This window comes from Bos javanicus, chromosome 9, assembly GCF_032452875.1.
Source record: "Bos javanicus breed banteng chromosome 9, ARS-OSU_banteng_1.0, whole genome shotgun sequence".
NCBI lineage: Eukaryota > Metazoa > Chordata > Mammalia > Artiodactyla > Bovidae > Bos > Bos javanicus.
Genome location: NC_083876.1, coordinates 19,383,247 through 19,403,429, shown reverse-complemented (window position 1 = coordinate 19,403,429; position 20,183 = coordinate 19,383,247). Strand labels below are relative to the sequence as shown.

At 40.2% G+C, this 20,183-nt stretch overlaps 1 protein-coding gene across 1 annotated transcript in view; it reads right to left on the bottom strand.

Annotated features, from left to right (window-relative positions):
* Window positions 1-1,177: 1,177 nt before the first annotated feature.
* Window positions 1,178-20,183, bottom strand: part of SH3BGRL2 (SH3 domain binding glutamate rich protein like 2) — a 152,833-nt gene continuing 133,827 nt past the window's right edge. The window contains exons 4-5 of the mRNA XM_061428710.1: window positions 8,187-8,267; window positions 1,178-4,197 (exon numbers count right to left, since the gene is read on the bottom strand). Of these exons, the coding sequence (XP_061284694.1) occupies window positions 4,186-4,197; window positions 8,187-8,267 (93 nt within the window). The 3' untranslated portion in view covers window positions 1,178-4,185. The remainder of the gene's footprint in view (window positions 4,198-8,186; window positions 8,268-20,183) is intronic.

The following is a 20,183-nucleotide window of genomic DNA, read 5'->3' as shown; positions in this document are numbered from 1 at the left end:
TGAACTTACCTGTCTCTCAAATCACCACCTGCTGTCCTTGCTGTGACTGCTTCTCTGTTTCTCTCTTCCTGGAGGCCTGAGACTATCGTCCTGCTCAGACAGTCCCCCTCATGTTCTAGGGGCGCAACACATACTGATTAACTGGGTGACCAAACTAACCTGGCCTGCACTGCCAGAAAACTACCAAGTTGGAAAATCTGGGTTACAAGTAGGCGGGGATTTACTTGGCTTCCCTGGTTTCACAATTTAGCACTTTTCTGGAAACTGACAGCCTGTACTCTTTATCTCCTCCTTCGCCTCCCTCGTCTTGGTGTCTAAGGTTAGAAACAGTTCAGGGATGTGCGTAACTTCAGACACTGCCTTCAGAAATATCTTCTGCCTTCAGAAGTGGCTGCAGCAAACGGAGCCCTGCTACTACAGGTTGCGGCTACACTACTTTTTCTTTTTTTTTTTTTGCACAGAATTAGGGAAGCGATGGAGAAGGAATGGCAACCCACTCCAGTGTTCTTGCCTAGAAAATCCCTGGACAGAGGAGCCTGGCGGGCTACAGTCCACAGGGTTGCAAGAGTCAGACATGACTTAGTGACTAAACCAACCAAGGGAAGAGAATCCACAGCCCAGCGCTTCAGTGTACTCAGGAAACCACTGTCAGGCATTTGAACCAAGCAAGGGATGAGTGATTTAACGCCATTCTTGGTCCTGGTCACTGAGATGATTCTGCAGTCACCTCTAACACACACACACACACACAGATGATTCTGCAGTCACCTCCAATTACACACACACACACACACACACACACTGAGATGATTCTGCAGTCACCTCCAATACACAAACACACACAGATGACTCTGTAGTCACCTCCAATTACACACACACACAACTGAGATGATTCTGCAGTTACCTCCAATACACACACACGCACACACTGAGATGATTCTGTAGTCACCTCCAATACACACACAGATGATTCTGCAGTCACCTCCAATACACACACACACACATATGTAACTGTCTCTTTGAGTGCTCAATGAGCCATATGCATTTTTACAACTAATCTATAGCTTTCAGGTATGGAGTTGAGCAGCCCAATTAAGTAGGAAGATTCAAACAAACACAAAAGTAAAATTAGGAAAGGTCTAAGACACGGTAGGGAACAAACACTCCACTTCCAGACTGTGGGTTTTCGGGAATTTATTCCTCTTTAATGCTGAATATAAAATCTGACATTTCACCAATGCCTTTAGAAACAAATGCATACAAATTGAAATCTAAAAACAATAATTTTGCAGATCAAAGTGGGTCTTGACACTTTAGAAAAGATATTAAATGAAAAGCATCTGTAGAAAAAGCAAAACCCTATATAGCAGAATCAAATTAAAAAAAAAAAACAAAACAGCAAGAGGCTTTGGTACCCTTCAACAACAGAGGACAAATAAGTTTAGTTCATTATTAAATTCACGTAATATAAAAACATCTACGTGGGAGTACTGGATAAATCTATAAAACAGAAACAAATCTAAAATATATTAGAGCCTGAGAGGAAAAAAAAAATCTTCCTTTTCTCCTCTTTGATTTTAACAGAATGCCAGAATCTGGAAAAACAAGTACTTCCCCAAATAAATTTTCTTCTGGTCTGCATATACCTAGCAGGATGGCACTCTGTATTGTGTCTAATTTTAAAAAGGCATAATCTGATTTTTTAGCAGCACATATCCTTTGTTCCAACAAGCCTGCTATAGGAAAGAAAAAGTCTGTCTTGAAATGCTCCTGATATAATATCTATGTCTACAATTCCCATCCACTTCTTTCCTAGGTGATTATCCAGATCTAAAGGCAGCTAGTTAAAGAAGGGATGAAGAAAATCATTACGTGTTTGGAATTTAGCTGGTAAAACAACACAAGTAAGGGCATGATATTATCTGAACACAGTGTGGCTCAGGTAAGCCCAGACAGCAATACCCTCTGGACTTCGCGGAGCCTGGATACCATGGGAAATACCACCCAATGCACTTCTAAGCTCACTCGTAACAAGCACAATACCAGCTCAAGCTGGTCTCTCCTATTTCTTTGCTGATCAAAAAAAAAGTACAAGTGAAGGTAGATGGTGTGTAACTGTAATAATAATAATTTAGCTCTCCTATTCATCTAGTCTGCTTAGGAGAATCTACTACAATCAGAGTAATTCAAAAGTTTTGAGACAACCAAGTCTGAGTAGCTTTCTTGGTATTGGCAAGTATTGTATTGATCCTATGACCCCAGAATTTAACTCCCAAAGATTCAATCTTACCAAGTTGCTTCTTGGTATTCACTGGCAAGAGCAGACAAAACGTAAGTTAGATCACAGTAACATTAATGTTTTAAACTATCGTATCTTAAAAAGAAATACTAAGTCTTATCAGACTTTAACACAATACCCAGTTCAAAAACAATTTCCTGGATAGTCCCTGGGATTTATCAAGTGGAATGTGACCTGGATTGTACCTAATGCCAACTAAGCAGTCATACTCATGATTTCACAGCAGCTTTCCTTGGAGAGAAAACTGTGGATTATGTGTCTGTTCCAGTCAAGTAGGAATCAGTGGAATGCTTTCCTTCTGGTTATAGCCCTGGACTGCAAACCTCAGGCTGGGGATGTCAGCTTTAGCATTCAACAAGTTCTTTAGAAGAGTCCACATTTAGCAAGTTGGAGGGAGAGAAAACACAGGTGACAGGAACTCAATTCTTTTGTTCTTTTCCTTTCATACAAACTTCCTGCTCAGAATCCAAAGGGCAAGTCCACCATCAGGATGCTGAGAATAGCAGAATATCTTACACAGTCCTCTAAGAGTTTATTCTATGCAAGACTATTCCCAGGTTTGGCAACTAAAAACTCTTAAGAAATGTGAGCAGGGACAAGGATGCAGTAAAAGGAGCCTCTGCCTTAATGAAGTAGACAGGTTCAGTATTTATCTGCATCCACTTCAAAGGGAACAGAGACTTCACATGCCATGTACTATCCAGAGTGAATCTCTGACAGCCTCTTTCTTGTATGTACTCTGTTCTGAAAAATCACTAGTGCTCATACATGGAATAAGAACATGTATCTACATTACTCTGAAAATCTGGGACTGTGCACTGGCCAGAAATATGAGTTGGCAGAGTGAGAGGACCAATGAAAAGTAACACAGGAAAAAAAAATTTTTAATGTATAGCAATATTAGTTATTTTTTTAATATGCCTCATCAAGGGTTCCCAAAATACATCTAACCAAGATCTTCCTTTCTCAAAAAATATAATCCTTCACAAAATATATAAGCAGCTACTAGTTAGGGGAGCTGCATTCAAAAATATATGTGCACTTATGCATACTAAGTTGCTAGAGCTGAAATGCTTTCAGATATGAGTCAGATAATATTCCCTATAAATTTACTATCTAATCAGTGCACCTCTTGAAATATACCTTTTATGCAATCTTATGTATTAAGTGAGACTTGCCCCTTGCAAGAGATAAAGAAACATGTATTTTTCAAAATAGCAATTCTTATCATCCCAATAACTTGGTTCTGATCATATACTATAATCAACTATGATTTCTGGACACATCAGGAGGATCTTGGAGAATTTATAGGGGTAAGAATTTCCATCACCAAAAGGAGGCTAGAGCACCTAACTTTTTCTACAGTTATGACAAAGCACTGGAATATTTGTGATTCTGCAGCAAAGACCTTCAGCCCTTTGTCAACCAACATTGCTATTTTTCTTTCTGATCAAAATAGTCTAAAAGCCTGGCAGACTAATTTCAAGGATATCACCTAGGTAGTTATAAGAGAAGCAGGTTTGAGCAATCCTGGCATCAACGACAAACCAGGGCAGACCCAGTATTTTCTCTCTGATGGTGCCACCCGCTTATCACTCAGTCATTCAGGAAGCACACCTGGAGCAGGTGACAGCTCCTCCGGGTAAAGTGAGGCAACTGCAGGTAATTTTGAAAATAAGAAAAAAACCCACCACAGTCCTGATTTGGTTTAAAGCGATCATGCAATCCCATTAGACCCAAGTCGTCCCCAAACACCTTTTCCATGGCAAGCAAAGTTACTGAAAACGCATGTGGCTTCTGTCACAGTGATGCATTAGGTAAGCAGGTGTGCGCCGAGTACCAGAGGGGACTCTGAAATGCATCTCCATCTCTTCCACTTGTCTTCGCTAAGATTCTGCCTATTAAAAAAAAAAAAAAAAAAGCTAGTTATTGCATTACATGGACAAGAAAATTCACCCTGGCAAGTGATCTATATTACTTATTCATTTATTTATTGGCCGCACCATGCAGCATGTGGGATCTTAGTTCCTCGACCAGGGGTTGAACCCCCACCCCCTGCACTGGGAGCATAGAGTCTTAACCACTGGACCCTGGCAGTGATATTTGAAACATCAGGGAACAGAGAGGTTGGGAATCACAATAATCACCCTTATGTGATGCTGCTGCTGCTGCTAAGTCGCTTCAGTCGTGTCCGACTCTGTGTGACCCCATAGAGGGCAGCCCACCAGGGTCCCCCGTCCCTGGGATTCTCCAGGCGAGAACACTGGAGTGGGTTGCCATTTCCTTCTCCAATGCATGAAAGTGAAAGGTGAAAGTGAAGTCGCTCAGTCGTGTCCGACTCCTAGCGACCCCATGGACTGCAGCCCACCAGGCCCCTCCATCCATGGGATTTTCCAGGCAAGAACACTGGAGTGGGTTGCCATTGCCTTCTCCCCTCATGTAATAGGTAAGAGCGAATCCTAGGTTTCAGGATCAGAGCCCAGATGTAAGTCACACCCACCTGACCTGCCAAATAGAAAAGGAGAAAGGAAGCCACCTGTTTCCAACACTGATGAAACGCCTCTTGCACCTGGGTGAGTGGGGTGGGGGCAGTTACCTCACTCAGGGGCCCCGCAGAGGGTAACCCGAGGGGAACACTACCACACCTATTGGTAAACAGCTGTGAGGGCTCCGGGCCCTCAAGAGCCACCATGATCCAACAGCTGGATGGCTGACCCCTGGTGTGGGCGGGGGCTGGGAGCTCTGAGAGGAGCCCTCTATTGGTTCAGTGCTCAGGGTTTACTGGTGGCTACACATTTTCAGTATCAGCCCTGAATGGGGTGATCCGAAAGCAGAAACTTCCATTTCAGGCTCTGTTTTGAGTCTATTATGAGAATGAGGCTGATGATTTCCTTTGACAGTTATTCATGAAAAGGTCTTTTTCTCGTAGGTAGGTACCACAGTGAGCTCCAGACATCCAGAAAGGAGGGTGTGCCTCTGCTCCCCGACTCCCAACCAGGGTTTGTACAATTCAAGGAATAGAGAAATGTGGGAAATCAGTATTTTAAGTATCAGCAACTCACTTGAATTCTTTAAAAATGTACATGCAGCAGAGTGTTAGTAGCTACAAGGATGTTTCTGGGTACTACTAAGAATGCAAAAAGTTGGAAGCAAACTTGGTGTTCAATGTATTCATTATTATGCAGGGCACATTGGCTCTGGATGTGTCTGTCCTGCATGGATGTTTTTTCTTTAATATAATTAAATTTTATTCTGAAGCATGACTATATATCATCCCATTATACACACACACACACACACACACATATTATATGGGATGGTGGCCCTGCAGGCCACCGTTCTGTGACCTTCTACCATCCTGTGTCCCATCCACTCTGAACTCTGGCCAGTGTCTACACCTGGGTGCTGAATGTTCTTTTCCTATTGAGCTTCTCTCCCCTCACTGTTGCACAGAGCAATCGGATGCTAATGCAGTCTTTATGTCCCCTGGTGGGCTAGCTCTGTCTTTTATGTGCTTGTGCTGCAGAGCGCGTAGGAAAGAAGACGGGAAAGGAGGCTCCATCGTATAGTATATTACATCCATGAAGGCTCCATCTAGGCCTTAAGAGTGTAGACTGTATAATGAATTACTCCCAAGGTACAAAATAAATAGAGATTCCCAGGTGGTCGGTAGTAAACAATCCGCCTGCCAATGCAGGAGACATGGGTTTGATCCTGGGTCGGGAAGATCCCCTGGAGGAGAAAATGGCAACCCACTCCAGTATTCTTGCCAGAAAAATCCCAAGGGCAGCAGCCTGGAGGGCTACAGTCCTTGGGATGGCAGAGAGGGACATGACTGAGCACAAAATAAATAACTAGAAAGGGGGGAGATGCTGATTTGCTCTAAAAGATACTTGCACTTCTCCTCTATGGGACTGACGTATGAGCTGCTATTAACGCTTGAGGCCTTGAATGGTTCGTGAGAGCAGCAGGTACACTGCACCACAGCCCTCCGCCTGGGCTCCATGGGCCCCTGCTCACATCATGATTCACTCGGGAGTCTGAAAACGGGGGTCGGAATGGGTGGGGATGCCCGGAGCCCTCACTGCTGATGGGATGGTCTCCTGAAATCAAGCAAACCTCAGTGGCATCAAAACCAACCCTGGGACTTCCCTAGTGGTCCGGTGGGTAAGACGCCATGCTCCCAGTGCAGGGGGCACGGGTTTGATCGCTGGTTAGGAACAGAGATCCCACATGCGGAGCAGCCAAAAATAAATAAATGAACTCTATGCCTGTGGTGATAGTTACACAGCCCTGTAAATATACCAAAAATCGCTGAATTGTAAAAACAAGGGAAATGTACGGTATGTAAATTATAAATCCATTGAAACATTTAAAACATAAGACCAACTTTAATCCCAGGACCACAAGTTATGGGAGAATGCATATTTTACAGATCATAGGTTTCCTAAAAACTTTCTAAGAGAATATAAAGATTTTCAAAGAGTAAAAAAAAAGTCAGCCCACAGAATCTCAAAGGAATCTACATCTTAGGGGAAAATGAGAACAAAGATGGCAAGCACACAGTATTTTTCAAAGATGTTTGCACAGACACTGTCCACTGGATTTATGCATCCATTAGACTGCTCTTATCCCAGTTTTTTCCAGTTCTTTGAAGATAAATCTGGATTGTTTAATATCTTTATATGAAACACGTTATAAAAATACTTTCATTTTCCCAAGTATTCCAATGTTCCATCTTTATAAAAATAGCTTTAAGAGCCTTTAAATATTTTATGTGTGGGTTTTGCCTCTGTTTAAAACATGTGCACAGAAACCACCCACCACCATCTGTGGACTCACTGATGTATAACAAAGCACAATTTCACACTGGCGAGGAGCTACAGGTGCTGGGGTGTAATTTGTATTATTGATAGTCTCTGCCTTCCTCCCACAGGTGCTCCAGAAATGGTACAGATCCCGGGTGGCCTCAAAAGACCTATTACTTATAGACATCAAAGTTTCCCAGTAATGCTGTTTCATTTCAACTCAGTGTTAAAAATAGATGCTTTAGAATTCAGTCTCAATCTGAAATACAGTCAAAACCTCCATTGCCATGTACATAAAGACTGCAAGGAAATACATCAAAAATGTTTATGTGGTCTTCTCTGGTGACTTTTTACTTTCTATTTTATACATTTTGCATTTTCCCAATTTTAAAAAATGAGTCTAGGCTATTTTCATAATCAGAAAAAAAAGTATTTTCTGAAGGGGAAATAACACTAAAAATATTACCTTATTTAACAAAGAAATGGTATTTTTTATTCTGAAAATGAATTGATGTGCTTTACAAAGTTACAATAATATATATCATCTATAGTTCTAAATATTAGAAAAGGTTGAGGCTTTTACATTTTCTAAAAGACATCTGACACAATAAAGTGGCTTCAAAAACACTTGGACTAGTTTAGGAATTATTCTTTGTTCAAGGCTGACCATTTGTTATTGCAAATCATGCCCCTTCCAATGTAAATGACTTAAATAGGAGAAGACCTTAAAAGCATGGCTTTGATTCTTTTTCAAAAAAGGTAAAGTAATGTGAGCTTGCACTTTAAAGTAAGAAGCACCTATGATTTTTTGCTACCTTAAATTTTTCTTGAAAGAAGGAAGTCCAAATTATGAATAAATTGAATTTTAAATAAAGATAAATTCTAATATACAGCAACAGTTAAAAGTGAGAAAGAAAGAAAAAAAATGGCATCTTTATGTGGCTTTACCCTGGGCAGTCCTAACTGTGCACCTGAGAAAGCGAAAGCTGAAAACCTGGAAGACTAGCTCTACACTCCTTTTACCTCAATCCCTGAGAACAACTCAAGACACGTTTTAAAACAAGAAAAGATTAACCTACCTTTGACGCCAACTGTGATTTCAGGCCTAAGAATGAAAAGACTGTGTTGCTCTCCTTGGATTCAAAAAAACTGTCATAATCCTAGAAAAAGGAGAAGGAGAAAATAAACAAAAGCAAACAACCATCTTTGTACTTGGGTGCTTTTGACAAAGTCTTTATGTCAATAAAAAATGTACCGCTGTTCCATCCAGGCTAGGGAAAAGCTACATAAATCTACTGGATTTGCTCTGTTTGAGTCTCAACATGTGAGCATGATGATGAAGGCAACACATTTTTAATCCAAAGCCTGTGACAGGAATTAAAATGTAAACCATCAACAACAGAAAGGAAGTCAGAACATGCTCACTCGCGTGTCAAACTAACATTTATTTGTGTGGAGTCACTCTGACCCAAGATTTTTACTTAAGCATTTCAATCTGGAAGGCAGCCTCCCAATTCCACTCTTGATATTTTGTTATGTAGGGCTTAAAAAAAAATCACTATGTAAACAGAAAAGTTGTAAAGGTTTCCATGTGTCAATGTGCATGCTTCTATTCTGCTTTTGAAGTTTCTCCACATTCTTTGAGACTATGTCTTCAGAGAGAGAAAAAAAAAAGAAAACCTCAAGGAGGAAATATTCTAACATTTATCTTTGCCTCAGACACAGAATCACTTTTCTCTTCCTACTTTCTAGAGAGAAGCCATGAAGGGGTTCTGGCCAATGTTTTCATCACTTGTTTTCTTTTCCAAAGCTGCCTGTATAATACTACACAGTTGCTGAGCTGATGTGAAGGTTGGGGGTGGGGGGGTGGGTCTTAAAATCTGACATAAGTCCCCTGGGTCACTTTATGCAGAGGATAAACATCGCAAGCAGACAATGATCAGCATGAGTGGTAGGCATTTGCTTTGGGTTCGGTGTCTTATCATCAGACACCGAACATCATTCAAAGGTTATTTCATAATTTTTAATGGGAGAAGTTTTGGCAAAATTATTAATTTAATTTTTGGTTATGCTGGGTCTTCACTGCTGTACACGGGCTTCTTCCTCTAGTAGCAGTGTGCGAGGGCTCCTCTTCGTCGCAGCGCACAGCTTTCTCATTGCAGCAGCTTCTCTCGTTGCAGTGCACAGGCTCTAGGTCGCTTGATTTCAGTAGCGGTGGCGCATGCGCTTAGCTGCTCCATGCCATGTGGAATCTTCCGGGAATGGAGAGGGAACTCGTCCCCCCACGTCCCTTGTCCCATCCCCAGCCCACCCCACCCCCCACCCCATTCCCACATTGGCGAGGAGGGTTCTTAACTACTGGACCACCAGGGAAGTCCAGCATATTATTTAATACCCACCACCAGGTTAGAAACTGGCTCAGAGCAAATAATTATGGTATCCAAGGTTGACAGCTGATGCATAAGAGGACTGAGATTTGGGCCCAAGTTTCATTGGTGTTGAAATCAATGCTTTTTGTATTCTACGATGCTTCTTGCCCAAGAGGAAACCAGGTATGGGCACCCTGTACATGAGTCACTGAGCCCTAATGAAGCCGCTGCTGAGCTGGGTCAGTGGCATTACAAATACTTTTGAAACCTGTCTAGGAATCTAAATGCGAGTCGATGACTCAGAGTGGAGATCTGCTTCTTGCAAAGCAGGCCTCGGTGGATGAAAAATCTTTTAATGATTTGCCTTTGCGTAGAGACTCTGTCTGTCGTCCAAGTGTTTTAGTAAGTTGAGTCTCGTCTGGCTTGAAGGCAGCTTGATTTTTTGTGCCCAGTCATCCCAGCCCCAGGGATGCATGCACAGCTCCTTCTGTAGATCTTGGAGCAATCACTCCTGCTGTCATTTCAGATCAGCCCTGAGGCTAGTCACCCCAAAGAGCGGCCTTCCCTGACCATGCCAAGGAGGAGAAACACCTCTAAAGAAGGAGACTTCAGCAAATACTTTCTTGGAAAATGGGAGTTTTAAGCTGAATTTTTTTAGAATGAACAGAATTAGATAAGTGAGGGGTTGGGATAGGAGCCTTTGGGACAGGAAATAACAACAAGGAAGAGCAAAGCTGGCAGATATGACTGGGATCAGCATGTGCCAGACTTGAGAAAGCAAGAGAAAGATTTTGAATTTTACCTTAAGCACAAAAGGAAATCATGTGCGGGTTCTGAGTAAGGGAGCAAGCAGAATGATCTATATAGTGAGCTCCCTACATACGAACCTTCAAGTTGTGAACTTTCAAAGATGCGAATGTATGCTTCCATGTCCAATCACGAAAGTTCACATGTCTGGTATACACTGTCCTGAGTATGCATCCTCTACAATTGGCTGTGCTTTTGTGTACTTATATGTGCTTTTGTGTATAGAGTACAGTAAGTACAGTGTCTTTATTCCAAGCACAGGATGTCTGGAAGCAAGCATAAAAGCAGCGGTACAAAGCTGACTGTGTTAGCAGGGTACCTAGGCTAACTTCGCTGGACTCATGAACACATTGAACTTATGATCGTGCTCTCAGAACAGAACTTCTTTGTATGTAGGGGACACGACCAGAGAAGACGATGGCACCCCACTCCAGTACTCCTGCCTGGAAAATCCCATGGACAGAGGAGCCTGGTAGGCTGCAGTCCATGGGGTCGCTAGGAGTCAGACTCTACTGAGCGACTTCACTTTCACTTTTCACTTTCATGCATTGGAGAAGGAAATGGCAACCCACTCCAGTGTTCTTGCCTGGAGAATCCCAGGGACGGGGGAGCCTGGTAGGCTGCTGTCTATGGGGTCGCACAGAGTCAGACATGACTGAAGTGACTTAGCAGCAGCACCAGCAGAGGACACGATTGAAGCGACTTAGCAGCAGTAGCAGCAGCATACTTTGCCAACAAAGGTCCATCTGGTCAAGGCTATGGTTTTTCCCATAGTCATGTACAGACGTGCGAGTTGGACTATAAAGAAAGCTGAGTGCCGAAGAATTGATGCTTTTGAACTGTGGTGTTGGAGAAGACTCTTGAGAGTCCCTTGGACTGCAAGGAGTCCCTTGGACTGCAACCAGTCCATCCTAAAGGAAATCAGTCCTGAATGTTCACTGGAAGGACTGATGCTGAAGCTGAAACTCCAATATTTTGGCCACCTGATGCAAAGAGCTGACTCACTTGAAAAGACCCTGATGCTGGGAAAGATTGAGGGCGGGAGGAGAAGGGGACGACAGAGGATGAGACGGTTGGATGGCATCACCGACTCAATGGACATGACTTTGGGTGAACTCCAGGAGTTGGTGATGGACATGGAGGCCTAGCATGCTACAGTCCATGGGGTCGAAGAGTTGGATACGATTGAGCGACTGAACTGACTGAACTGATAAACAGAGTAGAACCTTTAAAAATTGTGAATCACTGCTGTATGCCTGAAACATACAATATTGTAAAAACTATAGCTCAATAAAAAAAATTTTTTTGGAAAAAAAAAAAATTAAAGAAGGTCTGAGCTTTGTGACTTAAGGGGAAAGACCAGAGGAAAAAAGCAGGTTTGAGGATAAGGTTGAAGTTGACTTTCAAAATGTTAAATTTGAGCAACTGTATGAGACACTTAGTGGAGAAGATGTCAATGGAGCACTTGGAAGTTTCAAATGACTCTAGGTATTATAGGTTTCATAGAATTTTTTTTCACGGAAAACTTTTAATAAAAATTATATCTCAATTTGATGTAGAATTTAGGCAAAATTCCATGAACTGAAAATGTTGTTACTGATATTCTTTGTAACAAAGGTAGATCTAAATAGCTGAGTAGCATTTTACTGGCCTTGGTTCAGGAAATAATCCTTGACACATATTTTCTCTACCTGATCATTTGCCGCTTATATTCAGTGTGGTAACAGGAGGACGAGTGCTAAGCTACATCAGCTTATCTCATCCTTTTAGATATCTACCATGTGAAAACTGGTGGACTTGTTTCTCTCCACACCATATTCTGCCACTACTTGATCTAAATTCTTTCCCTTATGGAATCTCACTCAAAGCCGTGGTTCTAATTAAATTCAGATCCCTAGCGCTGATTCTCCTATCAACTCTGATTCCAAGTAAGCAACTGTTCATAGACTCGTTTAAAATATATATTTTTTAATTCAAAATTTATTTATTATAAATAATTTACTTTATAAAATAATTTAGGTGTTTATTTTTAATAAATAATATTGTTTTAATAAATGTTTGTTTTAATAAATACTATTTATTTTAATACATAAATAGTATCATTTATTTTTATAAATAAAAATCATTTTATTTTTAATAACTAAATAAAATTTATTCATTTATTTTTAATAAATAAGCATTATGTATTTATTTGGGGGTCTTTGTTGTTGTGTGGGCTCTAGTTGTAGTGTGTAAGCTTCTCACTGCAGTGGCTTATCTTGTTACAGAGCCTGGCCTCCAAAGCGCAGGTTTGAATAGTTGTGGCTCATGGGCTTAGCTGCACTGTGGCAAGTGTTGTCTTCCCAAACCACAGATCAAACTGGTGTCCCCTGCATTGCAAGGCAGATTCTTAACCACTGGATCAGCAGGGAAGCCCTGTTCATAGACTCTTAAACGTAATAGTTCTAAATGACAATTCATGCTCTTCCTTCTATCCCACAAGCCAGACCTCTCAGAAGAGTGGCATCGCCATCTAACAGGCTCTACTACTAGTCAGAAACCAAGGCGTCAGAGAGCTCCACTCTTCCCTCAACCAATAACTATCTTACATATCCTTTCAACCTCTCTATTTTTCTACATCAGTCTCATTGCCCTAAGTCAAGCTAGACATCTGCAATAGCACCTCAACACACCAACCACCTTCCAGTCTAACCCATCCCCCCAGTCATTCTCAAGTGAGGATGTACTTATCCTTTAAAGCTGTAAATCGGAGCTCAGCTCAGGGCTCTGTGGTAACCTAGCAGGTTGTGATGGGGTGGGGGGTGGGAGGGAGGTTCATGAGGGAGGGCATATATGTAGACATAGAGCTGATTCACTTCATAGTACAACAGAAACCAACACACTATTGTAAAGCAACTATACCCCTGATTAAAAGGGCAAAACCCCAAACAAACAAGCAAATGCAAATTTGATCATATCACCCTCCACTCAAGTCCTCTCCTTCAAGACTTATTGCTCCTTGGGGAGAAGAGGGGGTTGTATGAGAGTTGTGTGACAGCTGTTTTAATTCTTAACTCTCCCTAACCTTCTACATCAGTTCCACAATTGAGCATGATCAACTCTTCCTCCAAAATATATCTCCAGTCTGTCCATTCCTGTCTTCATTACAACGGCTCTGGTTCTAACTGAACCAAACCAATGTCTGTCACACCTTCGTTTCTGGGAAATTGAGTGGTACATACAATCAAACAACCTACTATCTAAGTCACGACCACGACCAACTCATTTAGCCTCCTCAGACGGCTTCTTACTTCTGTATCAGACACGACCAAAGCCCCTTGAAGCTCCAGAACTCGATAAAATGATGGTGCATTCAGTGAAGCTGCTCTTAAAAGGGCTGTTGGCTGTTGTCCAGATGTAAAGTCTAGTCCATGTATTCCAGTTCCTAGAGATACTTGTTTGAAGAGTTTACCCCTCTCTGAACAGGAAACAGATTTAATAGAACAGGTAAGGGAAGGGCCAAAAGTGAGAGAAAAAAAAAAAATTGAGGACTAGTGACTTTGTTATCAAAATGTTATCCCTGCTCTTGAATTCAGAAAGACCTTTTTATCTGTTTCTACCTAATGAATAATCTCTGATGTCAGTGTGAAAACAGAGGAATGGAAAAAAAACTAATAATATAAAAAATGAAAAATGAGAAACAGTACCTCACTCTATCTCTACAGATGTAGTGTGAATTTTCTTTAAAGACCAAAGTGCTAACATGAAAATATAGTGCATGCAAAAGATTAAAAGGCAAGTTACAACAAGACTTAATATGTTTAATGCAGGTTTCAGTGTCTATATTCAAAACCTTAATCTTAAAATGATAACAGTTCTCCACATCACAAAACTAGAAATAAAGTCAACTCTCACAAGCAAGTTTCATACATATAAAACAAGACAGACTATGTACACATAGAGAAAAATATGTAACATTATAAATGATCCATTTAACCACACTGAACCAAAACTATTCTTAATAGGAGGTGATTTCATTTTGATATTTGGCAAAACTAATACAATTATGTAAGTTTAAAAATAAAATAAAATTTTAAAAAATAAAAATAAAAAATAAAATTTCTAATACTATTTTACTCTTAAAAATTAGATCAGTCATCAACAAAGAATAGTCATCAACCAAAGTTATTTAGAAATGTCAGACATTTAGAAATCTCAGAACGGCAACATTACTTATTTATATAAAAAATTCTCTTAAACTGTATTTCTGTTATAAAAGTTATAACCATTACTTTTAGTTTATGAACCTTTAACATATTACACTCTGGCCAGAGGGCTTCTGACCTGAATATTAAATCGAATGCTGCCAACAGTTTAGAAATTGTCACCTAAGGTAATTAATTCCTTCTGGAGAGATGAATACAAAATTTGGCAATTAACTTTAAAAGCAAAATAATTCAAAGGAAACTATTTTTAAAAGTCAGTGTGAGAACAGTACCTGACACACACCAGGCAAAGAAGGTGATGAGCTATGTCTGTTAATAAATGACCAACAGATCATGTTTTAGGTAATCTCATGCTAGTAATGTAATTTGAGTAAGTTCTATTTCTACTCTAAGTTACTTATAGATTTTAAATCATCATGTAAAAAATGTACCTTCTGACATATAAAAGCTTTTGAGTGCTCTGATGAATCTCAAATTGTAAGAAGTTATTTTCTTTGTCATGTTGAGACAAAGAGTAAGTGATTGATAGTTTAAAATCTAGACCTTCTTAATACCTTCTTTTAGAGATAATAAACTAAACAGTATGATCTAATTTGAGTCAAACAGTATCAGAAATTTTAAAATCACCTCCTATTAAGATAGAAGTTCTTATATTATGGCCTTAGGCATTCCCCAGTAAAAGAGAAAGATTGGCTTTCTTAACAAAATTCATTTCTATTTAAAAGAAAACACACTAGGGCATATACTGCAGAAGTTAAAAGCACTGCATTTTTAAAACTCACTATAAAGTTTCTAAATGGGCTTGCTGAATTTCTTATACTCAAAAACACTCTCTATAAAGTGTTTGTAAATACACATCTGCAAACTGCACATTGTAAGACAATTCCTGTGACTACAGAATATAATAATCAGTTAATATCACCTTTGGAGAAAAGTACACGTACATAAAGCATATACAAGAAAAAAAAAAAATTCAGTTTCAGAAGCTGGTACATTTAAAACAAAGGCTGAAAAATTCACTCTGCTTCTAGTGCCAACTTACTCAGGAAAAGAAAAAAATTCTGGGCTATAAGGATATCAGCATAACTGAGCACTGTTACAAATGGGATATTTATCTAAATGCTGCAATTTTAAGAAGAATAGAGCTTAAACAGCTGTTAAGAAAAAGGGGGGGAAAAAGCTTCCATTACCTATACTTGGGTTTGCTTTTCAAGTGAAAACCAATGTTAGAGACATTTATAAGCTCATGATAAAATCTACAACAGGTAGAGCTCACAATAGTTTCATTCATCCACAGAGCTTACTTAAGAACATTACCCGTTCACCATGGTTAGACTATTATGGACTGGACAAGCATTTGAGACAAAGGCTTTAAAGTTCTTTGCCCTTTAAGCGTTCCCTAAGAGAATGGCCAGGAAAACCCACAGCAGCCTCTCTGAAAAGCAGTATCGCTTCCCACGCTAAGTTGATGACAATTATGTGACAAACCCATATTATTTCCACACGCCGAGGGCCTTTCCAAACAGAAGACCACAGGGAGCACAAACAACACGTGGCCCGTAAGGAAACAGGGCAGCAACCACCTCCAAATGAGCCAAAGAGAATGTGGTTTACCCCAAAGGAGAAACTCTTCTAAAACATGCTTGCTAAGACTACAAGAGTTACTGCTGCTGCAAATGCACACAGACTCCTTCCTGAAATTTCTTTCAAGTCTGAGAGTAGCCTCTGAGCAGAATGTCTTCATTCAGTGGTTAAGAACCATTAATGCTATAGTCCATTTTGTGAAATCTTGATATAGAAGGAAAAAATAGTTGATGGCTCCAATCCCAGTAGGACAGGCAAGATGCGATTGTCTAAGATAGCTTTATTCAACAACTTTTAGGCCAAATACCAAATATACGAATTAAGCCCAAAGCTGAAGATTTAAGATTCCTAACTTATGTTTAACATTTCTGACTGCTCTGATACAAGACGGCAGAGCAAGCAAACACATCTACCCAAGCGCCCATTGAAACTGGGTGGGAAAAAACTTTGTGCTAAACATAGCAAAGGCAACCAGCAATAAAAGTTTAATAAATACCCAGAGGAGTAAGTGCAAAGGCTAAAGTCAGTTACGAGAATTTCTCATTAATAAAGTCATTCTCCTTTAAGCCACAGGAATTTAATAAAATAGGATTATATCCTCCGTTACAACTGCTCACACAACTAAACAGTTCTGTAGAAAATAATATGTCTAAAACAATATAAATGTGACATATTTACATAGTATAGAATAGTTATTACAGGTACAGAAGACAAGTCACTGTTCTAAACTTTAGCAATGCCATATGTGTGAACCCACAGGATGTGTGTGCATGCGTTTGTAAATCAAAATGGGGGAGAAATGAGAGAAGCTACATGAATTCCAATTTCTCATCCTCTAAAGAAAAAAGCAAATACTGTCCAATTTAAAATCAAGGAATAGAGATACTAGTATCTCTGGTATCTAGAACATAGAGAGAAACAGATGAGAGAAACATATCTTCGTGTTTCTCTATACCTCTATGTTTTCAGAGAGGTGATAACTTCAAATCACAAAGCAGCATATCTCATAAAAAAGGCTGTATCTTGGGAATCCGGGGGAGACTGACCTTTCACTATGGACCCTCCTGTCGACGGACTTTATTATCTTAACACTGATATTAACACGGTCTTAGCGCTTTTCAGTTTTGTTTTCTTTTCCTTAACTGCGTAGGCTCAGAAAAGAGGAAAAAAATTTAACAAAAGGAAAATCGCCAGTTTGGATATCTATTAAGATATACTGCTAAGCATACAACTGGGGTGCCCTGAGTGGATGGAGATGTTCAACATTCAGAGCACAAGCCATCGTTTTCATGAAAGACACGTCCCAGGGATGTGTCACTGCAGAATATTGAGACAAACATCTCAGCGAGGTGAAAATGGGAGATTAAACATTTATAGAGAGGAGAATAAAAAACAGGGTTATACAGAAGAGAGAAAACTGCAAAGAATATCTAATTAAAATGCTATGCTTCTGGGCATCCAGTAATAAAGAGGGACAGATATCACCCTTTCCCACCACCCTCTAGTATCTGTGAGGATGTTGCATTAGATCATTTACAGTAGAACATTTGAAGAAGAAGATTCCCCTTGATTAGATCTCTGATCTTTTAGACAGAAAACCTTGGAATACAGATTTTCAAATTCAGATCAAAAGGTTCCTAAGAAAATTCTACCTGCAGTGCAGGTGAGCTTCTAACAGAGGTGATTTCCCCAATAGATTTCATTGTAAAATTTAGAAGATAGTTCAATATGCTTGCTTTTGAGATATTTGGCTTTGAGCTTTATTAATAAACAGGAATGCAAAATGCTCAAGACCTGGACAGGGCAAGATCCAACAGAATGGGTTAGCTAGCTGCTTGAGTGAAAACATCTGTGGAGCTATTCACCCATTCCTAGAAGCAATTTTTGTTAATATGTTCTATGTTCCTAGTGTTCTCGTAGGTACCAGGTACTAAGATAAATATGCCATGGAGTCTGCTGAGGGTGAGTACAAGCAACTCAGAGACTGGTTGAAGGCAAAGTCATGAAAAACAATCCTAAGAGCTAAAGGTCACGTTGAGAGTAATGAGACAGGTTTTGGGCACAATGTGGGGGATGGGGAATAACCAGCGTCCTAGTGAATTAGAGAGGGTCAACAACAAGGCCCATCTGAACTGAGCTTTGAAAGAGAAACAGGACAGAATTTTGTAGGAGGTAAAAATCACAGGACTTGTTCATCAAGGGAGTAGGCAGATGAGGAAAGTGGGTGTGGGGTGACTTTCAGGGCTTTGCCTAGGACCTAGATAAATAACATCCATGGATGTTGTAGCCCTGAACCTATATAAACAGCATTCATACTTTATTATAGAGACAGACCACATCTCTTGTGGATGATGAAAACTGGACTTTAACTTTCCTTTTTATTTTTCTTACCGACTCTAACAACAATCCTATTAACTCATAATTACTGCAGACAACTGGACTTCAACAGGGGCCAAGCTGCTCTCCATCACTATGTTGTACACCATTCTGCCAGACAATATGCTTAATTTTCCTGAAGGAGACTTGAAGAGCTAATTCTATGTTTCTCCAATGAGACCGCGACTGAACTCTAGGAAGCACAGGGAAATGTGAGTGGGTCATGAAGGGGCCCATGAGCTAGGAGATTAGAATGGTTTGCCAGTTACAAACTATTGTTTCAAATGGCCAAAAACAAACCCAATGGCCCATGGCAGGTGGGAGGACAGGTGATGATTAACTAAGTTCTAATAACCCTTTTAATAATCTTCCCAACCCAGGGATCGAACCTGGGTCTCTTGCATTATAGGCAGATTCTTTATCGTCTGAGTCACCAGCGAAGCCCTCTAATAATCCATCCACAGAAATAATATGCAACATCTAAAAAATTAAGTTTGCAATGACATGGAAGCTATTTTTGTTGGAGAAACAAAGCAGGGCACAAAATGGTAGATACAGAATGCTCATTCACGGTCCTGGAACCACTCCCCTGCAGATGCCAGTTCAGTTCAGTTCAGTCGCTCAGTCGTGTCTAACTCTGCGACCCCTTGGACTGCAGCACACCAGGCCTCCCTGTCCATCACCAATTCCTAGAGTTTACCCAAACTCATGTCCATTGAGTCAGTGATGCCACCCAACCATCTCATCCTCTGTCATCCCCTTCTCCTCCTGCCCTCAATCTTTCCCAGCATCAGGGTCTTTTCAAATGAGTCAGTTCTTCGCATCAGGTGGCCAAAGTATTGCAGTTTCAGCTTCAACATCAGTCCTTCCAATGAACACTCAGGACTGATTTCCTTTAGGATGGACTGGTTGGATCTCCTTGCAGTCCAAGGGACTCTCAAGAGTCTTCTCCAACACCACAGTTCAAAAGCATCAATTCTTCTGCACTCAGTTTTCTTTATAGTCCAACTCTCACATCCATATGTGACTACTCGAAAAACCACAGGTTTGACTAGACGGACCTTTGTTGATAAAGTCAATTCTCTGCTTTTTAATATGCTGTCTAGCTTTGTTGGCAAAGTAATGCCTCTGCTTTTTAATATGCTGTCTAGGTTGGTCAGGGATGACTATATATATGTACATATGTGTGTGTAATCTTTTTTAAAATAAAATTACATGTATGAGGTAGGGATTTGTAAAACTAATAATTAAAGGAGTTGGTTCTTCAGTTTCAGAAAAGATTCTAAAACACACTTAAAATATATCACCCAGAGACAATCTTTTCAAAAGTTACATAAAACACTGCACTTGGGAATGCTACAACTGCATACATTTAGGTATTCTAGTGTGCCTCTGAGCCTCTACCCATAGTTAGAAAATGCTGACATATCTCGTTTCCTTTCATACCTAACAAAGAAAAGGGGAGGAGACTCCACAAAGAACCACTGCTGGTCATTTAGCATTTCTGTGCCTCCTGAAGTCTACCCTATCTGTCATCTACGTTCAGACTCCAAGTAAGCAAGGTAATATGGGGAAAGGCAGTCATAGCTGTCCCTCAAATCATTACTTAAACAAAACTAGTCAATAGCATTAATGTAATCTTATTTGGTGAGCAATACACCCAATGCTTAGGTACAAATTTAATATTTTGCAAGTAAGATCTAAAAGTGCAAAAAAAGTAATTCAATAGTTTTAA